Below are 23,806 nucleotides of genomic sequence, written 5' to 3'. Positions count from 1 at the left end.
GCTCACCAAAGGTCGTGCTCAGGGTTACATCACTTCCGGGCATGTCTCGCCTCGTTCGGGGTGGTTAAAAACACCCGAATTCAGGGAGAGGCAAACGCGGGAGTGAAACAGTGAAGGGATTGACACCGCGTTGGGCGGGGGGACGAGGAGAAATGTAAAAAGGCGGCGTTTGAAAGGGAAAGCCGAGCGTTTCTCCCGCCTGATGATGGCACGGGAAGCAGTTCCCCCCCCCCGTGAGTGGGTGTGGCAGGCGCATGCGCGTTCCTTGACCCTTTCACGTGTGGGTTGCGCCGCCGAGGAGCAGGGGGAGCGCGCGCCAGGGCAGCGGCAGGAACCCAGGAAGGGAAGCGTTGGAAGCAGCCGGCATGGTGAGTGATTGACGGGCTTCTGCCGCGCAACCTTTCGCCACCCGTGGAGGAAAGAAGCGAGGAAAGTGGAAAGGAACGAACCTTGAGACCCTTTTCTGGCCTTGCACGATGCGGGGTCTCCATGAGCTCCACCCTGTCTTCTGCCCACTTGTAGACTTCTAACCTAAGGGTAGAGGACACCGCAAGGTTATTCCTGCCTTCTGGTTCTTCGGGATCCTTTGGCTGGATCCTATAAGAGATGCTGGATGAACTCTTGGTTTGCGTTAAAACAAGCGATAATGCAGAAACGGGGAAGACTTAGATGCGGAAATATTTGGGAGATTATGTGGAGGAAAGGTTTTGCACGTGTCTTCCTCTATTGTTTGAGAGTGGCATTGCACATGACTAAGACCCCTCTATAAATAATATTCGCTATAAATAACATTCGCCATAAATCAACTCTGGGTTACCAGGCAGAAGTGTGATGTTACTTAACTTCTAAAAAGTTAATTGGCCAAAATTTATTTTGCGCCTGAGAACATTACTACGCCCTCTGCGATGGGATTATTCATTCAAGAATAAGTCTAGTTGGGATTTTCCCCCCCTTTCATTTAATGTTTTTGCTAAAACCGAGGCATCATCCTAAAAGCTTTGTGCCGTTCACGCTGGATTTTGAAACACGCATGTTTGCATATAGCGCATCTGCAGCCAGTTCTTGTTGAAATGAATATCCCACCGAATTCAGGGGGACGGTGCCAGGCAAATGAGTGTATGTGTGGTTCTTATTTGAAAATTTGTCAACTTTTGTAACTACAAAATTGTGTAGGATGGTTGCTGTGTGAAATTTATCTGATGTGTAGAGCCAGCTCCCATGCTTTGTGAAGGGAAGCTGTAATAGTTAACGCCCATTTAAAGACATAAAGGTCACAGAGAAGAGGGGGACAGAGGAAAGAGGCTTAAAAAAAAAAGACACGTGTAAGTGCTGCTTAAAATTGGTTTCCATGGGAAATAGAATTTAATTATCTTTGGGCTGGAAATGTTTTAGTGGGGAGGAAAATCCCTTCCTGCCGTCCTGTTCATGTTTAATTTCCTTTCTCACCTCTTTTGGTGGAAAAGAAATCTTATTTCAAAACAGGATTGATAAATTGTTTTGAGCCCTCTTGAAGGCACCCATGGATGTATTTGGAAGTGTTTGTTGTTTGTGAATGTCTGTTTTGCACACTTTGCTGAAAAGTCCATAGAAAAAAGATATATTACAAGCATTATATCCGTTTTCAGTTACTTGCATGCCATGCATATTTTTCTATATGGGTGTGTGTGTGCTCAGATTTCTTCTGCTGGTGCAACAGTGGCCTCTAAAGGATTCTAGAGTACACTGGAAGAATCTTCTAGTAATTTCTGCCACCATCCATGCCATAATCTGGGTAGCTCTAGAATCAGATAAAATGTATTGAAAGAAACATCCTACATGAATTGACTAGCTTCCTTTTGATTCCTTTTGTTCTTACTTAACTAAAACAAGTGGTTACTTTTTGAAATCATTTACTATTTGTGCAAGTAAATTGCATAACATCGGTTTATATTTAACTATCTATCTATCATCTATCTATCTATATATCTATATATATATTGCATGATAATTTACAGCTGGTAGTATGAATCTGCAGTCTACTGATTTGATGCATTTAACTGAGTTGAATAAAACACCTAAAGAATTTTTTAAAATCACACTAAAATACCGGTGGTAGCCAAGCCTTCCAAATGCCCATCCAAAGTTCACTATGCTTAAACTGTTGAATGTTAACTTAAATTTTCTTGCAGTTAATTATTTTCTTCAGATGTTTTATTATTAACTCACATTTCTTTCCATTTCTCATTGGAGTGGCCAAAGATCAATTTCTCTGTTCTTCCTCCCCTCTGCAGAAGATTGGAGAATTGTATAGATCAGACAAAGAAAAGTTGGGGGAGAGAATAAGATACATAGTGATACTCATTTGCTTAGTGACACAAAGTTACGAAGCACTGAAAAATGACATGACCATTTCTTCACACTTAATGACTATTGCAGCATCTTCATGGTCACATGATCAAAATTCAGCCGCTTAGCCACTGGCTCATATTTATGATGGTTACAGTGTCCCGGTTTATCTGGCGATCTTTTGCGACCTTCTGATATGCATAGTCAATGGGGAAGCCAGATTGGTTTAACTATAATTTCAGCATCAGTTTTTTTTTCAAGAGCTCTTAATGTATTTCATATTCCATACAAGCTGTAGAAGCTGTAAATTATCTTATAGGTGACAAATTATTTTTGCTATGGCTTCATGATGATTTCTGGTTTTGTTTTTAACAGGCAGCACAGGCATTTAAAAAATTTCTCCCTCTTTTTGACCGAGTACTGGTCGAAAGATGTGCAGCTGAGACAGTAACTAAAGGGGGAATCATGATTCCAGAAAAATCTCAAGGAAAGGTGCTACAAGCCACTGTTGTGGCAGTTGGATCGGGTTCAAAAAGCAAGGTAAATAGGAATTTAGTAATTATAATTACTTTTTTTCATAACTTTTCAGAGGACTTCAATGGGGATATCTGTAGTTAGTCAGAAATCGCTTTTCTGCTGCTGTTTTATCCACCCCTGGTCATTCTATATCTTTTTTTAACTAAAAAAAATTGTTTGGTGATGATCCAAAGGAACATGGATTGTCTAATTTATCTGTAAGGCCCTTCATTCCACAGAATATGGTGATTTGAAAAATCACCATTCTCTAATTGTTTCTCCCCATCCAGTATGTTTAGCCAGATTCAGTGTGCTCTGGGCTCCAAGTACATATGTTCCTTTTTAAGAAATCCAGTAAATATTACAACTCATTTTATCATGAAACGGGGTGGTTAAAAAGACATACAGGTCATTTAAATAGCTTTTTCTCTGAATTTTTTTCAATTATACCCTTGGTTTCTTGCGCTCATTGAATACAAGCTAAGAATTTGGCAAGGTGAATGTACTTGGATTATACACATCATTTCAGAGGTTTGACTGGACTTTGATTTTTAAGGAGCAAGTGATATGAAGCAAATGCATATCACCCCTTTTCTGCTTCACTGTCCTGTGCTCAGCCTATTCACCCATTTTCCTTGTTGCTTTTCTTACCCTTTCCTTAGTCATCAACTTGAATTCAGATATGACATTCATTTGGGCTCATGCCTTTTTCACCATCTCTAAACCCTCACAACACTTATTTTCCTGTTCCTTCTTATCCTGGAACACTTAAGCTCCATAGATAGACATTCCACATATCCCTAATAGAAACATCATTGATTAATTGCCCTTCAATATATATCAGCAAGCCTTGTGGGGGAAATATTCAAATGCAAAAAAGTTTACTTTGATGCAATTACAACATCTAAAACTGCCAATGTTTGATAATACAAAATGAAATTCACTGAGGTAGGTTTGGTTTATAGTACTTATATACTTCTCTCTCAAGATGAGAAACGGAACCATGTCTCAGAACTGTTTTTCATTTGATTTTGCAACTTTGAATTTAAAATGTATTCTCACCACAAAATAGTTCTTAGTGTACTGTAATGTTTACAATTCACATTCTTCCCTTTAGGATGGAAACCCTCAACCAGTTAGTGTAAAAGTTGGTGAGAAGGTTCTACTACCTGAGTACGGGGGTACAAAAATTATACTGGATGATAAGGTTAGTTTTACATTAAATGTTCATTCTTTCAGTTCCACAGGTTCATTTTTAAAAAGTAATTACGTTTGCATAGACATCACTTCTTTAGAGCTAGCATGGCAAGTCTTCAAATACCTGACATTCCAAGCTTTTGTGTTCAACGTTGTGCCTATTTCTATCTGACTAGTCCTTAGCTGCAAATATTCATATTTCTAAAAAGCTTGTTCTTTTTCCTTATTAAAATATTGCACTTTTAGTTTCTGCTTTGTTCAGACATGAAGTCTAGAGTAAACATATAATTTGAATGCATTTCTTAATCCTGTATTTAAGTAAACTTTATTATTTGTAGATCTGGTCATGAAGGCATCTTGTAATCTAGTATTTTTGGATTTAGAAAACATGTCTCCATAATGGAGATCATAATGGAACCTGCCCAATTCCATGTGATGGCCACTAAGTGAGATGGCCTTGCTTAAAGACTTCCACACCCCTGGTCTCCCTGATTGGTCATTAAACAGCGTAAAAGTGGAACACAGAACTAAAGGTGGGGGAGACCTAATGCAGCCCAAAACACTCCTTGCTTCACTTCCCTTGTCCTCACAATTTTTGGGCCTGCTCCCTCCACCTAGTCCCTGCAACTCTTTTTGCACTTTCATCCCCATTCTTCATAGAAGGAACCTTTTTTGCAAAAGGCAGAGGAAAGCAAAACTGTAAAAAGCACTAAACAAAGTAAGAGACATATATAATCTAGATTTGTGTTTACTTTAGTATTTAAAGTATTTTGTATGCAGTAAAAGTGCAGCTAGGACTTTAAATTGGAATATTTCACTCCAGATGAAGGCCTTCTTAAGGGAAATTAGTTTCAATTATCACTTCTCTCCCCCGTTTTCAAAGAAATAACAACGTAAAGGACATGTCCTTGCCTCACTGTTTGCAGAGCACTAATCTCACTAAGTGCTCGTAAATCCATCTCTGCTGGAACAACTTAATTGCCTTGACTCCTGAACTAGTAACCTTTTGTTTTTTGTAAATGCTAATTTATATTCTCTATTTGCAGGACTATTTCATATTTAGAGATGGTGATATTCTTGGGAAATATATTGACTGAGAAGTTCATACTATGGCAGTATCATGAAGTTGTCATTCCACAAAAAGTGCTCACATGCTTTTGTTCCATCATGTAAATAATTATTTTCTTAATAAATGCAACATTTCTCAAACGGTATTGTGACCTTGAAATAAAACTTATCTGTATAGAGAAAATATTTCTTGCTAATATGTTTATTATGGTGTTGCTTTAGCACTTGTTACATTTATTTATTAAATTTATTATGGCCTATTCCCAAAAGCTCTGGGCACTTTATACAGAAACAATTAGAATAGTTAAAAGCTTGAAACAAAATGTTGGCCTGATTAAAACCTATCATAATAAAACATGATACCATAGGAGCTTCACAAATACCCAGCTCCAGCCTGGGAGGAAGCCAGATCTTAAGGATCTTCTGGAACACCAGAAGAATGGGCATTCATATTACTGGTGGGGTGGGGGTGTCCTATCCACAAGTACAGTGATAGCAACATGGAAGGCATCCTTCCTTGATCCCATAAGATGACAATGTTTGAGGGAACTTGAAGCACAGCTATTCTGCTGGAATGTACCAGATGGGTAGAAATGACTAGAGATAGGGAGTCCCTCAGATAGCTCAGTCCTATTAGTAAGTGATCTAAATACCTAATGAACACACCTTTCATTCACAAGGAATAACATGGCTTGAGCCATGAAGATAATTTTCCAAGACTTGTGATGGAAGGCAGATTCTGCATTCTCCCTGAAAAAAAAAAACCCAACAATACAAGTCACTTAAAATTGAAGCCCTGATTAAAATTACACTCATTTTGGTTGTAATTCTTAGGTGTTTATAAGGGCTTTCTTAATGCAAATCAATGTTCATATTTTCTTAGTAACATCTGAAATAGAAAATTCAGTGCACAACTGTCCTTGTGAAAAATGTAAGAGTTTAATTCTTTGATTACCTTAGTTCTAGTTCAACTTCACAGGAAATTTGTAGTCGAAAATAGTACAATATTGAAGTATTTACATTCCAGATTTACCCCAAAGCATTTTTTTTTAAAAAACCACCCTTTTATAATTGCCATATACTTGAAATTGCAAATATCTTGCTTGAGCTGCTGCATCTCCAAAATGGTGAGATAGGCAGCGTATAAATTTAATAAATATTTTGGAGGTGACACTCCCCAGGATAAAGATCAGCTGTCTGCCAGCTGACCTGGAGGGAACCTCTTGTGTGAGGGAGATGATGGGTGCTAAAGCCCTTGCAGAGCTGCTCTGTATAGGCAAGCTCATTTCTCCTCCCAGCCATCTTTTCAATCAAGCAAGGCCCACTCTGGACGAACTGCTGGGTGGAGAGTGAAGTCCTCCCCTCCTCCAGATTTGCCAGGGGCTGGCAAATGGCCCATCAGCCACTGGACGGATGCCATCTAGAGCAGGGGTCTCCAACCTTGCCAACTTTAAGACTTGCGGACTTCAACTCCCAGAATTCCTCAGCCAGCTTTGCTTTGCTGGCTGAGGAATTCTGGGAGTTGAAGTCCGCAAGTCTTAAAGTTGCCAAAGTTGGGAGACCCCTGCTCTAGAGGGAATCCGCAGCCAGGCTTTCTTCGCGGACTTCAACTCCCAGAATCCTCCAGCCTGAATTCTGGGAGTTGAAGTCCACAAGCCGTAAAGTCGCCAAGTTTGAAGATCTCTGTGGTATAAAGGTTTACTATTCGTGCACTTGGGTCGCTCTCCGTTCAAAACACGAAACGACTGGGGGGGGGCGACCTCCCCCACAAGAGGGTAGAAGGCCTCAAGCGCTCCGCATCTCCGGCCGATAAGCGGGCCGCCTGGAGAGTAGCGAGGAGAGCACCGGTCTGGTCAGGGGCGTCTTTTTTTTATCCCTGCGGCTGCCAGCCGAGTAAGAGACCGCCTGACGCGAGCGAATCTCCTCAGCTTCAAGGAGCCCCGCGCGCGCGCGTAACGTCTGGAGGCGCCACAGCTCCCACAGGAGACGCCCCGCCCTCTTTTCGGAAAGCTCCGACAAGCTCTCGACACTCCCGCCGCTTCCCTGCTTGTCTCTCTCTCTCGCCTTTCAGTTCAGCTTTTCCCCGCCCCTTCCGGTGTCGTTTGCGTCCCGTATTCGCCTCCTTTCTTTACTTATTCCGCTGAGCGTTGTCTCCTCCCGAGCTGGAGGGCGCTGTTTTTTTTTCCCCCCCCGCAGCGGCCGCTCTATCCGTCCCACACCATCAGCCCCGCCCCCTGTGACGTAGGACGCTGCGTAGTTCTCCGAATCCCCGCGGGCTCTTCTGCCCCCCTCTCCTCCTTCCCCGCCCCTCGGGGGAAGTCGGCCTCGTCGTCGTCTCGCGTCTTTCCGCGCGTCTTCCGCCTCTCTTTTTTTTTTTCCTCTCTCTCTCTCTTTCCCCTCCCCGCCTGTTGGGTAGCTGCTGCTGCCGCCGCCGCATCCGGGTCCTGGCGCCGCTCGCTGTCACTATGGTCATGGCGGAGGGGACGGCTGTGCTGAGGCGGAACAGGCCGGGCACCAAGGCCCAGGTAAGCCCGTCGCCCCTCCCGCAAGGCCTCGGAACGCTTCGTGGGCAGGGGGCGCGGGGGGGACCGCGGTTGCGGCGAAGAGACGGGTATTGCCGCGGGACGGGAGGTGGGGGGGGGAGCAGCTACGGGTGGCGGAGGCCTACTTGTATACCACCACCCCCCTCAGGAAGACGGCCGTTCTGCTCGCTCTGGACCAGGAGAGCGGTGGAGGGGGGGGGGGGAAGGAAAGGGCCAAAAGGGTCCCTCCCCGCCACGGCTAGCAGGGCCCGGTGTGGGAAACGGAAGGCGGGGCGAGGAAAGGTTAGTCAATGCGGCTTCCCCGCAGGTGTGTCTGTGTGGGAGAGACGGGACTGACAACCCCCCCCCCTCTCTCCGGGGTTAGAAACTCCTCCCTGGGCCCGAAGCCCTTTGTGGGGGGGGGGGATTCGGGTGTTTTATGTCGTTCCTTCCCCCTCCCTCCTTGCATCAACCGCTAAAAATGCGATTTCAGTCTGGAATTGGAAATTAGCTTCTTCCAGACGGTTGGGAAGCCTTGGAAACAAGGTCGGGGTGCCCGAAGGAGTGGGAAGGGAGAAGAGCACGACTGGGTTTGCAGGGGAGACGGGCGGGGGATATTGGAGGAGGAGGAGGAGGAGGAGGAGGAAGGTGTAAGGAAAAGGCCGGAGCCGTGACTCTAAAGCAGTGTTTTTCAACCTTTTTTTGTGCAAAGGCACACTTTTTTCATGAAAAAAATCACGAGGCACACCACCATTAGAAAATGTTAAAAAAATTTTAACTCTGTGCCTATATTGACTATATATAAAGTGTTTTTCCCACGGCACACCTTACACTATGTCACGGCACACTAGTGCAGTGTTTCTCAACCTTGCCAACTTGAAGATGTCCGGACTTCAACTCCCAGAATTCCCCAGCCAGCAAATGCTGGCTGGGGAATTCTGGGAGTTGAAGTCCGGACATCTTCAAGTTGCCAAGGTTGAGAAACACTGCACTAGTGTGCCACGGCACAGTGGTTGAAAAACACTGCTCTAAAGCAGGGAAAGGCGGAAGTTGACTTCACAAAGCGGCCTTGGAACCTGGGTGTGGATGAGTGTGGCAGGGTGTGTAAAATAGGTTGCCAAAGGGATTCTGAAACAACCTTTCCCTATCCTCCCACAGGAGAAATGGGCTGTATTGGGAAATCGTTTGTCCTTTCCTTCCTGTTCAGAATTAGTCCTTTTGGGATTGCTGAGGCAGGGAAGAGCTTGTTTAATTTGCCCCATGCTGATACCAACCACCTTTTTCTCCAATAATTCAATGCTGTCATAGCCGGTTATTATTGTTATAAGTTGTTTGATTCTCCCTTTTTTTGGAAGGCGTTCTTCAAATGCCTGTTTCGGAAGCTTTGGGATTTTTATTGCAAACCTGAAAGGGGTTTAGGAGCAGGCTGTGGGTTTCCCTTGATTTCCCTTGATTTCCCTTGCTCCTCTCCTACCTTCTTCCAGTGGCAGCTTGCTTACTGCAGATGTTATGAAGTTGATTAACATTCGGAAATTATAGCTCTCAGAAACTGTCTTTGCTGCCTAGAACTAGAAATCCCAAACTCTCTTTGAAGGGCCTAGACCAGTGTTTTTCAACCTTTTTTGTGCAAAGGCACACTTTTTTCATGAAAAAAATCACGAGGCACACCACCATTAGAAAATGTTAAAAAAAATTAACTCTGTGCCTATATTGACTATATATAAAGTAATTTTCCCACGGCACACCTTATACTATGTCATGGCACACTAGTGTGCCGCGGCACAGTGGTTGAAAAACACTGGCCTAGGCCAGTGTTTCTCAACCTTGACAACTTGAAGATGTCCGGACTTCAACTCCCAGAATTCGAATGCTGGCCAAGGTTGAGAAACACTGGCCTAGACTTACAACAGTTCATTTAGTGACCGAAATTAGATGGCACTGAAAAAAAGCGACATGACCATTTTTCACACTTATGACTGTTGCAGAATCTCCATGATCAAAATTCAGATGCTTGGCAACCGACTTATTTATGATAGTTGCAGTGCCCCAGGATCATGTGAATCACCTTTTGCAATTTTGTAATAAGCAAATACAACTGGGAAGCCAGATTCATTTAGCAGCTGTTTTTACTAAGTTAACTGTGGCAAGAAATATTGTAAAATGGGGTGAAACTCACATAAATGTTGCTTAGCAACAGAAATTTTGGACTCAATTATGGTCATAAGTCAAGGACTACCTGTGTTTGATTTCTATACATCTGATGTCATCTTGCTTTCTTGAAACTAGTTTATAATGAATAGAATAAACTTATAATAAATAGAATATTCATATGCCACTCAGGCTCCTCTTTTGCTATCAAACGGGTTTTTCTGCTATGAAAGATACTGAGAAGATACTACTATAATTCTATTCTTGGAATCGTTCTGTATAATAAAATGCCTTATATGGCAGACAGAAATAATGGGAGGTTGTTTTATATTAGAAACTAGATTCAACAAAATTGTTTTCAAGGCCACAATAAAATCTCTACAGTAATTAGTCTTTGATTACATTCTATATTATAACTCAGTTGAAATTGTCATCTTGAAGAACTTAGAATTTAAAAAATAATAATACTTAGTGATATCTCTGATTTTTCTCTTTGAAACAAATATAAAATACGTGTGTGCACCTATGTGTTTGTATGTATTCACCTTACATGCAATTAGTACAGCGAGTGTCTGAAAGATCTTGTTTTTATTTTCAATCTGTTAGTCTTAGCTTCTATTAATGCAAAGTAGTTGGAGAAAATGTATAAATTAACGTGTAATATTTTAAGATGATTTTTCGGATATTGTAAAGCAAAAACAAAGTCAGGCAAAAAGTTGGTTATTTTCCCATCTATTTCCTCCAGCCTCTATAAATATTCTCTAAATGGAAACATGATGGTAGATTGGCTCTGATAATTTGGTTTTTCTTGTATGTTCCTATTAAACTTATGGATTTATAATTTTTAGTAACCAAGGTTGTTAGGTTATCCTCACAATAGCTTGGGGAATTCTGATAAAACTTATGTAAAATGCCATGGGTTGTTAAAGTGCATATAATTTGTGAAATATATTCATATATAATTTTAATAGTAAAAAAACTGGATACTTTTTTCTTGAAAATATCTCTAATGCATCCCAAAATACAGTTGTGAATTAATTGTTTAGAATAACCAATACAGCAATTACAGTTAAGCCCTATTGCTATTAAATTTTGTTTCAGAAGCATTTAACATATAAACGCACAGCTAGAATCTCCACATGGAATAGAAAAATGCCTTTCTATTGCCTAACTTTCTGTCCATATGAATAGCAGTGGCTCCTTACACAGTCTTACATGAGTGTTATAGAAAAAAATGATTTTGCTATTCTTCCTATCTTTATTACATTTTAATAATTTTAATAATATATATCATGCTATATTAGTTCACTGTTTATTTACCTCAGCTTAAATATGCATAGGTGTACAACTGCGAGTTGGTAAATTGACAACCAATTTGATGTAGGTGCTGACCTAGAAACCAGGAGACGTGAGTTCTAGTCCCACCTTAGGCATGAAAGCCAGTTGGGTGACTTTGGGCCAGCTGCGCACTCTCTTTCAGCCCAACCCAATTCACAAGGCTGTTGTGGGAAAAATAGGAGGATACAGGAATGGATACGTTCCTCACCTTGAGTTACTTATACTAGTATAATAAAAGTATGCTAATTTTTTTTTAAAGTTGCAAAACTCTTAAATACATTTTGTGATAGGCAAAGATGTCTGGGCCTTTTTATTATTTCTCCACACTTCCCTTAATATTTCATTAATGCTACATGGAATCTAATAGCTTAACTGCTTTAATAACAATTGTAAGATGCAATAAATTTTGCATTGTTGTGTTAAACGTGTAGAACTGCATACTATAATTCTCTTAACTCATTGTCAGGGCTGCTTCACTTAAAATAACCAAGAAAGAAACTACTCAACTGAATTTTGCAGAATTAAGAGTACTTTTACTGATTATAAGTAAATAGTAGCTAAGCAAAGCTGGATCTGGGACAAAAGCGCGCGCAATCATAGATATCAATGTATGACCCATTCCCCTCCCCTTGGTAACCGCAGCCCACAATCCAATCCAGTTACTCCACAGGTGTCATGTGGTAGACATCTTGAAAAATCATCATCAGGTTGGTATGCCAGAAACTCCTCTCCCTGCCTCATGCGCAGTAGATGGTGAGAAAAACTCCCTTATTACAGTCTCTCCTATACAGAATATTTCCCTCACCCAAATACCATGCCCCCCCCTCCCCGTTTCAATGGCAGCCGAAAAGCAAACAGCAAAACAGAGGCTGACACTCATACATTGTACTGATTCGGGTATATATTATAAGACTCCAACTTTAACTATTTGCATTGTATTGGCTAGTAATAGAAATATATAAAAGAGATGGTAGGATTGGAGATGTCATTCTAAAGAGGTTTTGTTTCATGAAAAGCACTTATAATACATAGTACTGCTTGATATTTCTGGTATTAGAATAACATAGAGATATAGGTAACAAAAAACATGAAATTATTCAGACCAGAAGGTGATTGTGTCTGTTCTTTTAAAAGGAAAACCAAGTGCTGTTATAAACTTGAATATTTTTAAGACTTGATTTTGTTGTGAGTCAGTCTTTCTGGTCTTTTTTTTTTTTTTAGGATTTTTATAATTGGCCTGATGAATCATTTGAAGAGATGGATAGCACATTGGCAGTTCAACAGGTACCCAGCATTTAACTATATCTTGATAGTCTATTCATTTACTTTTTGACAATTATGGATTTATAATGGCCTAGATTGTATTAATGATACAATTTTACCTGCTTTGCTGTTGAGTGCTTATTATATCATTTTTACACTAGAAACATGTAAATGGTGTATGTTTACTGAGCTGCCTGTTGTTTTATTTTTTGCCCTGTAGTTAATAAGTTCAGCTACAGGACTGACAGTTTTTAGTCAAAGTAAATTGCACATTTAGTAAGTTATCTGTGTTGGAACTTAGATGCGAAATATGAGAACAGGGTTTAGCAGAGCAGGTAAAAAGGTTAGTTGGGAAGTGTTCAATATAAATTTTGCTAGCTTCACACATATACAATGTATGATTATTAATGTTGTGATTCATAAAACATATATTTTTAAACATTTCCCTCTCTAGTATATCCAACAAAATATAAGGGCGGACTGTTCAAATATTGATAAAATTCTTGAACCTCCAGAAGGACAGGATGAAGGTGTTTGGAAATATGAACATTTAAGGTAATTGCAACATTTAAGGTAAATTTCTCTTTTAAAAAAGTTTGTTCTTAAGAAATTGTGCTCCTTTGCACCATTTGCAATCTAAGTAAACAAAAAGCACTGAAAGTAGCAATACTTTCTCATTAAGAAAATTGCTAATTGCTTCTGAGACTCATGATGAGATATTTCATGAAAGGGATATACGTAAATTAAGTAGAAGTGGCAAAGATTTTTTTAAAATGCCTTATTTGTTTACTTGATCTTATTCTTTTAATCATGTGGGTATGGAATTGGAGTGGGATGTATATTTACAAGAAATTTCCCTCCCCCCACCTGTCAATATAGTAATTGACAGGGATATATATAACACTTAAGGTATTTTTTCATGCTTTTTTCCAAAGATAAAAATTAACAGCATTTTACAGTGTTTGTGGTATTTCGGAGGCTTGTAATTACATCAAATGAGAGAAAAAAAGGGTGGTGATCTTAACTTTTTTTCCCCTAAAATTTTTAGGCAATTCTGTCTGGAGCTAAATGGTCTTGCGGTTAAACTTCAGGTAACTTTTTTCATTTTTCTTTAGGCACTTAAGAGTCTTTTTAAAAATTAGTTAAAACTTTTTTAGCATTTTGTTTTTTTAATTATATATAATGATCAGATGGGAAGGATGTTATTTGCACAAAATGTATTTTTCGCAAAGGCTCAACAAATATTTATTGTGCAACTATTTTAATAGAGTGAATGCCACCCAGACACATGCACACAGATGACAGCAACTGAACAATGGATTTTTCTTTGTGCAGCCCATAAAACTCCCAAGGAGGTAAGACAGAAAACGGGAACTGTAATGATTAAAGATGTTTTACTAGTTGTGTTACTGTACTGCAAATGTCACTTTCCTATACAGTATGTTCAGAAACAAAGTTCTACACTTCTGTTCATCTATCAGCGGCTATTCTCTAGTTATTAAGTTGACATTCTCTTGGTTTCTAGTGTTTTTCCATGCATATGCCCTACCCCACGCCACTTGTATCAGTAATTGGTAAAATGAGCCAGATTTTTTTGGGGGGGGCAGGGGTGGGTTTCTCGCCCCGTTCCAACCGGTTCAGTTGGAACGGGGCCGGCGGCGTCCTCGTGCGCGCGCGCAGTGCACGCATGCGTACTAGCGTCTGTGCGATGCTCCAGCTGCTCCTGGAGGATCGCGCAGGCACTGTATGCGTCCTGCGCATGCGTAGAAGCGCAGAACCCGTCAAAACCGGGTAAGGAGCGCGGGCGGGCGGCTGGGCCCTTCGCCGTTCCCGGAAATTACTTACTTCCGGGTTCGCTGACCAACCGGTTCGCGGGGACTGCCGCGAACCGGTTGAAACCCATCCCTGGGGGGGGCAATATGCTGACACTATAAACCGCACAGTGCTTAAAGCACTGTGAAGAGGTATATAAGTTTAAATGCTATATGCTTGCAAGTGAGTAATTGCAGAGGGCATTGGCTCTTTTCCTTATAATGTAATACCACATTAAATTTTATAAAAAATACACAATTCAAATCATAATTTGGCATTTATTGTTATTTATTTTCTTCCCATTCGTATCTCAACTGAGGAGCACAAGGCAATTCCTCATTTTCCCCTATAGTAGTAATATCACCCAGTGAATTTTATGGCTATGTTTTGGTTTTAGATTATTTGAAAGTAAATGCAGTACATTTATTTATTTCTAGTGTCCTGCCATTGACTACACTAGACATACACTGGATGGTGCTGCATGTCTTCTGAATAGCAATAAATATTTCCCCAGCAGGTAAATATTTTCTCAGAATTATAGAAACCTTATTTCAGTATTAATTTCATGTATTGTCAATTGAGGATTACAGGAATATTTAATGCAGCAAAAAATACCTTGTTTTTGCAGGGTTAGTATAAAGGAATCGTCTGTAGCCAAACTAGGATCAGTTTGCCGTAGGATTTACAGAATATTTTCACATGCATATTTTCATCATCGTCAAATATTTGATGAATATGAAGTAAGTGCTTTATTACAAAGAGTATGGCCCTTTAGTTATGTGTTTTAGAATATGCTCTATTGAACTATGTAAGGCTTAACTTCTGAATAGATGCATACAAGATTGGGTTGTAAATGTTTTGAGATGGCAATTTTAAATGCATTTAACTGGGACAGCTGAGTACATGGATTTTATTTCTGGGTAAACCTTTAGGTTGTGCCCTTATTTTAGTACCAGAAATTGTAATGGTGGAATAGCTTTACTGGTCTATTTTTTATATTGGTATCTTTAGAATGGCTGTTTAGAGTGCATGCCCGCTCAGTGTTGCTGCTGTTTTTATGACAGCATGGTATAATTATTATGGTTTCAAAATGTTCTCCGGATATGAGATTTGAACATAAATTCTAAGGAAAGTAAGTGTGTCTTACAGTTTCTTTATCAAAACCTTATGCATTTAGTCTGATGTGCCATTAAAAGCATTTTCACAAAAATTGTGGCAGAAAGGATTGTAAAACCTGAATATACTTTCATCTTAAAAACTAATACTTTTCTGTAAATTTTTGATTGATACTTTTTAATATGGTTCTTTTGAGCCTTTAATGTGACATTAAACAAATGGGTCAATAGCAGAGTATATTGAATGAATTCAGGTGTGTGGTCTTGGCTGCTTTTCCACATTCTGTCATTTATCAGGTGATTCCTTCTTTTTTAGTTGGAAAAAAAATCTCAAAAGTGGCTTTTATCCTACATCCTGAGAAGCGTCAAAATGTAGCACAAATTATATTCTACATTCCCCCCCCCCCCCGTAACATAGTGCTCCCCATGAAGGAATTTTTGTCCCTGAGTAATTTTAATCTGTATTAACATGTACTTTTCTAATCTGTATTAACGTGTACATTTTTTTCTGTCCTTAGAATGAGACTTTCTTATGTCATCGGTTTACCAAATTTGTGATGAAATATAACTTGATGTCCAAGGATAACCTGATCGTACCAATTTTAGAAGAGGAAGTGCAGAATTCAGTTTCTGGTGAAAGTGAGGCATGAGGAGTATCGGGGACTGAAATGAACACATAATTAACATTGTGTACTGTATATATAATTTTAGAAATTTCAATCATGTATCCATAGAGCTTTGTTTAGTATACTTTTTGTATGCTGTGTGCGTTGCCTCTTAATATGGGATATGGTTTTAAGTTATTCATGAGCTGTATATTCAATGTGGCACTCATGGTTTTTAAATAAAATTAGAATTATCTGTTTATACTGCCTGTTAATAAATGAATTTACAGTTCTGTAAAATTGCTGCTAAACAATCATTGGATCTTAGTCTTCAAACAATGTCCAGTTGAAATCTGAGCTTTTCATTCTAAAGAAGTTGGAACTTTAGCCTTACTTTGACACTTCAGAAGCTTGCAAGTCCATTTCATTTCTTTCTAACCTTTGTATTCTATGGAAACGATCCTTATTTAGTTTTGCTTTTGGGTGTATGCATATATAGAACTAACCTGTTACAGTACATGTGTATTGAAATATTTGTTACTGCGGTATTAATATCAAATGGTAGCTTTTATTATGCTGCCAAAAGTATATACTACAGCTTTCGGTTTATTTCTGGACTTGCCTTGCTGTATCAATGGAGGCTTCTGCATATCTACAAATAGTTATATGTCCAATCCCCTTAAGGCAAAGATTCCCTAGCTGAACTTCTCGCCAGTGGATGAAACAATGCGTGCTTTCTCCTGGCTTACAGTAAAGTTCTCCGCGGCTTATACTTGTGCATATTTATAGTAATTGCTTACAGACTATACCTCGCATTAAACATTTATGTTAACACTACAGCAGATTGTGCCAAAATAATCTTACTCATTTGTAGGACGAGTCCCATGTACTTGGAAAAGTTTTATCCATCATTTGCAGGTGGTTTCTATGATCCAAATATTGCCCGAATATTACCTGTTTTGTATGCTAGTCAATGAATTCCACAATTATGTCCCCCAATCCAACTCTATGTTCCTTACCTAGCATCTTAAGATTTGCATTAGCACTAAAGTTCAGTAAGAACTTAATGGAGTTTAAACTATTTTGAGTGCTGTAGAGCTAAATATTTTTAAAAGACAATTATAATAGGCTTCTATACATTGGATGTACATGAATACAGAAATCTAAAAGCACTAGCACTGTTCAGTCAGGTTTGGTATGATGTTTTAACTTTTGGGAATTGAAGGCTGATCCTTTCTTATCAAAGATGTCCCTCTATTTGTTGAAATAGGTTTGTTTGGCCCTTAATGTGGTCAAACTAGTTTATTTCCTACTATTCATAACTTGGTTTCAGAGCACATAATGTTCTTGCCTTAATTGCATGTAAGATATTATGAATTGGTCCCATAGAGTGTCAAGATTGCTGCTCTACTAGAAAGGGAATCTTTTAAAAAGATACTTGGATACTTCATAGCAGATGATAGACACTTTGAGACTGTGCTAGAGGCATATTCTTGGAAGTTGAAAGCTCTTCACTGGACTGACAGATTTGGCTTCTTCAACTGCTTTTATTATCTATTTTGGAATGGTTTTAATGGTCAACAGGGTCATCACATCAGATGGTTCTTAGCAACAGCAATTATTACACCCATGTGTAATTTTGTTAGAACACGTGGTTGAGGAGTTACGTTTCAGGGGTTACAAGATGCAGTTAACAGACAAATGTCAGTAAGCATTAATTTGGAGGCTGCAATAAAATCTTTTAACATGTCTCCCTCTTCCAGTACATGCCTTTGGGAGGAAAAACTGATTTTGATCTTAATAAATCTGATTTGTCTGCACTATAATCAAAGTTCTGTAAATGACCTACAACTACATTAAGTTTCTTAATGCTGTTGACTTGAGTACCTCTAATGTGTGTGCACATGTGCCTGCCTGATACTATAGAACTTCATTAAGCTTAAGTGAACTATTGAATTTGTATGCTAAATATATTGAGGGTTTAACTTACATTCTGCATTATAGGGAAACTGAGCTATGTTTGTCTTTTGAAATACTTTGTAAAAAGTAGAGGTTGCAATTAAAAATTTTCTTTTTCCAAAAAAATTTGGGCTGCAAAATGATGGCTACCTTTGTTAAGAGCATTCAGATGTCAAAAAAAATACGGTACTCCACACTTAAGTCCTATGTTCTTTTTGTAACATGAGAGTGATGTCTTAATAGTTGGGTGAAATGTTTAGCAAACTTTAATCTGAAAGCATGTTAAGCCTTTTGAAAGCTAAGAAAGTACATTTCTGAAACAAAAGCATTTACACTGGAGTATATTAAGGTCAGTTTGAGTAATACCAATTCTGAATTGTGAATATTGAAGATGATTCAAGAATGCAAAATATGCTTTCTATTGTCATTGAAGCAATGCATAAGGACCCACTATAATTTTCCATGGAGCTAAATGAGACCAAGGGCACATGTGATTTAATAACCTAAGACAATCTAAAGATTGCAGAACAAGTAATAACTTTTATTGCTAGTACAACTCATTAAGTCAAATGAATAACCTTCTCGATTCCCACTAATACAAATATTAATAGGTAGTTAATATTTCCAATATTTCAGTTCTGGTGCTTGCTATTACAGTCAAAGAGGTAAGATGTTTCTGTATGTGCAGAACGTGTTTATGAGCAGATTTTATTGAAGCTACTTAAAAGGCTTGAAGATCAGTGGTTCTCCAGTGCGCTGCTTAAGAGAACCCAAAGGAATGAGTTGATTTTGGTCTGCTTGCCCAGGAAGAACATGATTCATCAGGCAGCATTTGAAAATAAAGCTATAAAGCACCTTTTTATATGTATATGGTATTGAAGAAAACGGAATACTGATTTTGACAAGTTTTTAAATAATTGCTATGAGAACAGTATTGGTTTCTAGGTGCAATTCAAGGTGCTGATAATCTGTCAGCCCTCCCCCCCCAAAAAAAACCCCACAAGAAAAATGTTATTTCTGAGTAGTTTTCTTTATTGTTCCTCACATATAGACATAAATCTTGCTAAACTAAAGCAACACATTACTGTAGATATTTTTACCCTCTTCTGACCAGAGTCCATGCTTTGTTGCCTCTTTGGCTGCATCCTTCATACTATACATTCCACATCATTTTTAAAGTCCTTTATGGCTTAGTTACCTAGGCAGCGGTCTCCAACCTTGGCAACTTTAAGACCTGTGGACTTCAACTCCCAGAGTTCCTCAGCCAGCAAAGCTCTGGAAGTTGAAGTCCACAAGTCTTAAAGTTGCCAAGGTTGGAGACCACTGACCTAAGGGACAGTCTTCTCTCAGTTGTTTTTACCAGTCCAATTTGAGTCTGTTACAGGTCTTGTTAGCTAAGGGATGTCAGGTGATGGGACCAGAAGATATGCCTTCTCTGCTGTAGCCTCTGCTTTCTAGAATATTCTTCCTTCAGAGATCAGAATGACTCCAACCCTGTTGGCTTTTGAAAGGCCATGAAGACTTGGTTGTGTGCCTGGGTCTGGAACTCAAGTGGGTTAAGGGCCCCATTCCTTGGCTGCATTATCGCCCATGATAATAGTTCTACTCAGCAACCATGTATATTTATTTTGTATTGTTTTAAAATTGTTTTACAGTTTATGACGTAGGCCTCCCAAAGTCACTCCTTTTGATGGGTGCCTATTGAAATCAAATACAACTAAAATAAATACCCAGAATGATTGAAACATAGTGTTGTAATTATGCCATTATAGACTTAAAGCATAGAGTGATCTGTAGGTGGTAATTGTTTCAAAATAATTTTAACCTCATAGTGAACCCAATTTCTGATTCTGGATAGCCCCAGTCTTCCCTTAACAGACAGCTGAGCTGTTTCCAATTGGAGAAAAATTGTGACCCGTCTAAACCGCGCCCGACTAAACCGCGTTGCTGACGTCATCAACAGGGCGACAACAGTCAGCGCGGAGAAAGAAGGGCGCTTTAAATAGCGTGTTGAAAGAAAGCCGATTCAACTTAAGGTAAGGCTTAGGTTTAGGGTTAGGTTAAGGGTTAGAGTTAGGGTTAGGTTAAGGGTTAGGGTTAGGTTTAGGGGTTAAGTTTAGGTTTAGAGTTTACAGCGTGCTTCTGTCTCCACGCTGTTGTCGCTCTGTTGATGACATCAGTGACGCGGTTTAGTCGGGCGCAGTTTTGTCGTTCGCCCTTTTGTCGGTGAACCGAGAAAATTTAAGGCAATGGTTGACTAATTTTGAGAAGAACTTTTGGAATTTAAAATACAGTATACATTTTAAGTGAACCATAAAATACTTGCTGTGCAGGGGCATGTACTTTCCCAAAATGGCTTCTAAAGGTGAGCATGGTGAAACTATCCCAAAACAAACAGAAGTGTTGTTGAGTATCATCAGCTGATGATACCTTGGTCACTTCCTCTTGCTTAAAGGCAGCAGTTAAGAATTATTCTTATCTCAAGGCCAAAACCACTTCAGACTTTGAAGGAAATGAGAAATATGCACCTGCAATGAACACACTACTTGCTGCTAAGTTCTTTCGTAGTTTTTGTTTTCTTCCTATATTTCTAGTAGAACTCAATGTTTTCCTCCTTAAGGTTTAATACTGTCCTCAATGGAGCCTATATTTTTAGATATTAGAAATAATACAGCATAGTGGGATTTAGTTTTGAGCAATTATAAATAAGATTATAGTTTTATTTAAAATATCTGCAGATTAGAATGATGAAAACAATATGTTATCGGTTTAGGAGTGGTTATAAAGATATCTGATTCTCCAGTAAAAAGAAGATACTCCTGGAAACAGACTTCATAATAGTGGTGAATATCTGTACCTCGGGTGTAGGATGAGGGTGAAGGTTCGTTCTCCGACCAACCCACAAGCTCGGAAAATGAACCTTCACCCTCACAGACTTATAAGCTGTTTACTTGGATGCTCTGGTATATAGGAATGTCTTAACTGCTCTACCTTCAAATTTGTAATTGCCATGCAAAATTTCCATCTTAATCCTAACGTTGGACTTGCGTTGCTGTAACATTCACTTGTGCAGTTCGATGAAAGAAATGGAGCAGTATATTTTAAAGCAATATTTGGTCCTCAGCGTTCTGACCATGCCAGCTGAGGTTCATGTGGAGGTTTAGATGAATGTTTGGCATAGTGGCACTCTGCCTAAAGCATATGTCCACTCAGGAACGTTTTAATCTCCTAATTTAACACAGTGGGGGAGTCAGCTGTAAGCATTTGCTGGAAAAAAAAATGGTCTAATGCTGGACTGAGCAGCTGACTCTATGTCGGACAAATTCCTACTCAGTGATTACAGCAGCAGATGGCCAGGAGTATAGGAAAGACTGGAATTTGTCCACCTGTTTTTAAAGTGGCCTTATTGGAAAATAGAGACCATTGTGAATTTTTCTCAGATCTAATATCAGGACAGGGATACATGGTCTGCTTTCAATGAAGTAAGTTCCTTGATTAGGCTATCATTAATTCAGATATAATAAAAATAGCAGAAGTAAATTGAAAATCATGTTCAGTGATAAAGGTGCTGATAGGTAGTGTCCAGAGCACAGAAAACTCATGTAATTTTCTTCCCTGGTGTATTTCTAAGGAAAATTCCTCAAGTGAGGATTCATACAGACAAAATACCCCATTTATAGCAGCATTTAAATTTCCTTTCTGCCTGCTCTGGTCATTTTTCCTTCCCCAGACTGAAGCAATACATGATCTTCTTTTTTTAAAAATGCAGTCATATGCAATCATATATGAAAAAAAATCCATTTAAAATTAATAATCAGCTTTACAGAATAGTCCTCTCATGCTTTCCCAGGACAGAATCTAAAGGCATTTGGGTAAAGTTTTATTTCTTCAACTTCTCAACAATTTCATGTTACAAAGCACTCACAGATATTTCAGCAAAAAGGTTTTATGATCACCATTTGAATTTTAGCATTTTAAAAACAATGAGAGTAAAAGTGAAGCTCAGTAATGACACGGTTGTTTATAAACCATTTTAATTTATTCTTAATCCTTGTTATGGTTATAACGGTTTAATAGTAACATTGCATCATATTGTCACACTGTAGAAAAGGTTATGCTTTCCAACAGGGAAAAAGTCAACAGCTCGTCTATAGCTGTTTCCTTTCCAGTTGCCAGGAAGATTGCAGAGAAAGCCACCAGCAGTTTATAGCATTGTTCTAGGAATGTAATATACCAATACAATTAACTTAATGTACAAGTTAATAATTCTATAAATGCAGTAGAAATAGTTCCATAGATTCCTCAATGTGGTTGGCAAAAATGACTCCAACATATACCTATTTGAGGAAATAAAACAATTATGCCTATGCATGTTAATAAAATATTACATTTTTACATTCAAAATACCTATAGGTTCCTCTTATTAATTTTCTGGTCACATACAAGTAACTTGAGTGACTCCATCTTCTTGGTCAAACTGTCCTTCCTCCAGTTCTCTAAGCATGCCATCGCTGCTCTTGAACGCAGGGAAGCTTCCATACTGGGCAGATTCATCCTTGGGCCAACACTGTGGAGAAGGTGCTATATGGAAATCCTCTGTAGGTTGCATGTGCTGGACAGGCTGAGAAGTAGCTGTGTCTGATCCATCTTTTCCACTTATGTTCAACTTTTCTTCTCCAAATTGCTTAGTAGTTTTTTTCTGAAATTAAAAAAAAATTAGAGTTGATATAGGCCGTGACCCGACAAAAGCGCGAACGACAAAAGCGCGCCGACAAAACCGCGCCGACAACAGCGCGATTTAAGTTAAGGTAAGGTTTAGGGTTAGGTTTAGAGTTATTTTTAGGGTTATGTTACAGCGCGCTGTTGTCGGCGCGCTTCAGCGCTCATTCGTCGGCGCGGTTTTGTCACCGCGGTTTAGTCAGGCGCGCTTTTGTCGTTCGCACATTTGTGGTGGAACCGATATAGGCAGGGATCATTCTGAATATGAGCTGGGATTTAGAATGGCTGGGTAGAAGTTGAATTTAGATTTGTTTTTCAACACACAGTTTTTACAAAGCAAGCTTTGGCATCTATTGTGTATTTCTACAACCAAATCCAATTATGGAATGTAGTTCCTTATCCCTGTCTTCATAATTATGTATAGCCAGCACAGAGCCATGCCAAGTTCCCAGGAGATTGAAAAGATTTTAGATGTTAGAGAGGATTCTGCCAATGTCTGCACAACATTCCTTTCCTGTAGTTGGAATCAACCATCAATTTAACAGGCTATAAATCTGGCACTCCAGCATAGAAACCCAAGTGCTACAGGATCCTTAACCTAGTCCTGTTTTGTATACATTAAACAACGCTTGTTCTCATTTTGACCAAATAATAGTATTTGCCAAGAGGTAACTTATTAGACGGACTTTAAAATAAAACTCTAAATTAAGCGTCCAGTGTTAGTATAATTCTTTCATAGTGAACTTGATTCCTAGTGACTTCATGCCCAGACTACTTTATTACCAACCTTACAGGCTTTGTGATGTTCTTCAGCCTTGGGATTCCCTAATAATTTCCCGTCCCATCCAAAAATAAATCAGGGTTGATGCTGTTTAGGGTCTGATCCAAGACAAGGTTGGCTAGATCATGCTACTTCCTGAGCTACTGCTGTACAAGGTTTTCAAACAGTATTCTTGTTCATTCCAAGTTATTTTAGCAAATCACCCACCCTTCCTTTTTTTTTTTTGCATAACGTCTGAATTGGGAAATGTCTTTGAATTGCACATCACAACACCTGTGATTTATAATTAAACAGCATAATTATACATAGATATTTTAAAAAGCCAAATAGCAACTTTGATGATGATTGTACCCTCAAACAATTTAAATCTAAAATATAAATTAAAAATTTGATGCATCCAAATAGGAATGCATTTATGTTTTTCAGTTTAAATATTTG

The 23,806-nt window shown here is 39.0% G+C and overlaps 2 protein-coding genes across 5 annotated transcripts in view; one reads left to right on the top strand and one right to left on the bottom strand.

Annotated features, from left to right (window-relative positions):
* Positions 1-47: 47 nt before the first annotated feature.
* LOC116513574 (MOB-like protein phocein) lies at positions 48-17,059 on the top strand. 3 transcript variants are annotated; one of them, XM_032224748.1, is made up of 9 exons: positions 48-368; positions 2,701-2,865; positions 12,336-12,398; positions 12,832-12,932; positions 13,426-13,468; positions 13,646-13,732; positions 14,627-14,706; positions 14,818-14,929; positions 15,823-17,059. In XM_032224748.1, exons 1-9 carry the CDS (start codon positions 366-368, stop codon positions 15,952-15,954), a joined length of 786 nt encoding a protein of 261 aa, XP_032080639.1. In that variant the 5' UTR covers positions 48-365; the 3' UTR covers positions 15,955-17,059. The 3 variants fall into 3 exon arrangements, with proteins under 3 accessions (XP_032080639.1, XP_032080630.1, XP_032080622.1); XM_032224731.1 differs by lacking the exons at positions 48-368; positions 2,701-2,865 and adding an exon at positions 7,379-7,631; XM_032224739.1 differs by lacking the exons at positions 12,336-12,398; positions 12,832-12,932; positions 13,426-13,468; ... (2 more) ...; positions 14,818-14,929; positions 15,823-17,059 and adding exons at positions 3,959-4,048; positions 5,085-5,292 and having other exon boundaries at positions 98-368.
* A 4,693-nt stretch (positions 17,060-21,752) lies between these two features.
* The window catches only part of RFTN2 (raftlin family member 2), a 28,288-nt gene continuing 26,234 nt past the window's right edge, over positions 21,753-23,806 (bottom strand). For both annotated transcript variants that reach the window (XM_032233161.1, XM_032233168.1), the window contains one exon: positions 21,753-22,567. In XM_032233161.1, coding sequence (XP_032089052.1) covers positions 22,304-22,567 — 264 coding nt within the window. In that variant the 3' untranslated portion in view covers positions 21,753-22,303. The remainder of the gene's footprint in view (positions 22,568-23,806) is intronic.

The sequence above is a fragment of the Thamnophis elegans genome, chromosome 1 (assembly GCF_009769535.1).
Source record: "Thamnophis elegans isolate rThaEle1 chromosome 1, rThaEle1.pri, whole genome shotgun sequence".
NCBI classification, from domain to species: Eukaryota; Metazoa; Chordata; class Lepidosauria; order Squamata; family Colubridae; genus Thamnophis; species Thamnophis elegans.
The sequence above is the reverse complement of the archived record's forward strand: the minus strand, read 5'-3'. Positions and strand labels throughout refer to the sequence as shown.

Coding starts and splice junctions, on each gene's coding strand:
- LOC116513574 (XM_032224748.1), top strand. Junction 13,733..14,626: donor CCCATAAAACTCCCAAGGAG/GTAAGACAGAAA, acceptor ATTTATTTCTAG/TGTCCTGCCATTGACTACAC. Junction 14,930..15,822: donor AAATATTTGATGAATATGAA/GTAAGTGCTTTA, acceptor TTCTGTCCTTAG/AATGAGACTTTCTTATGTCA.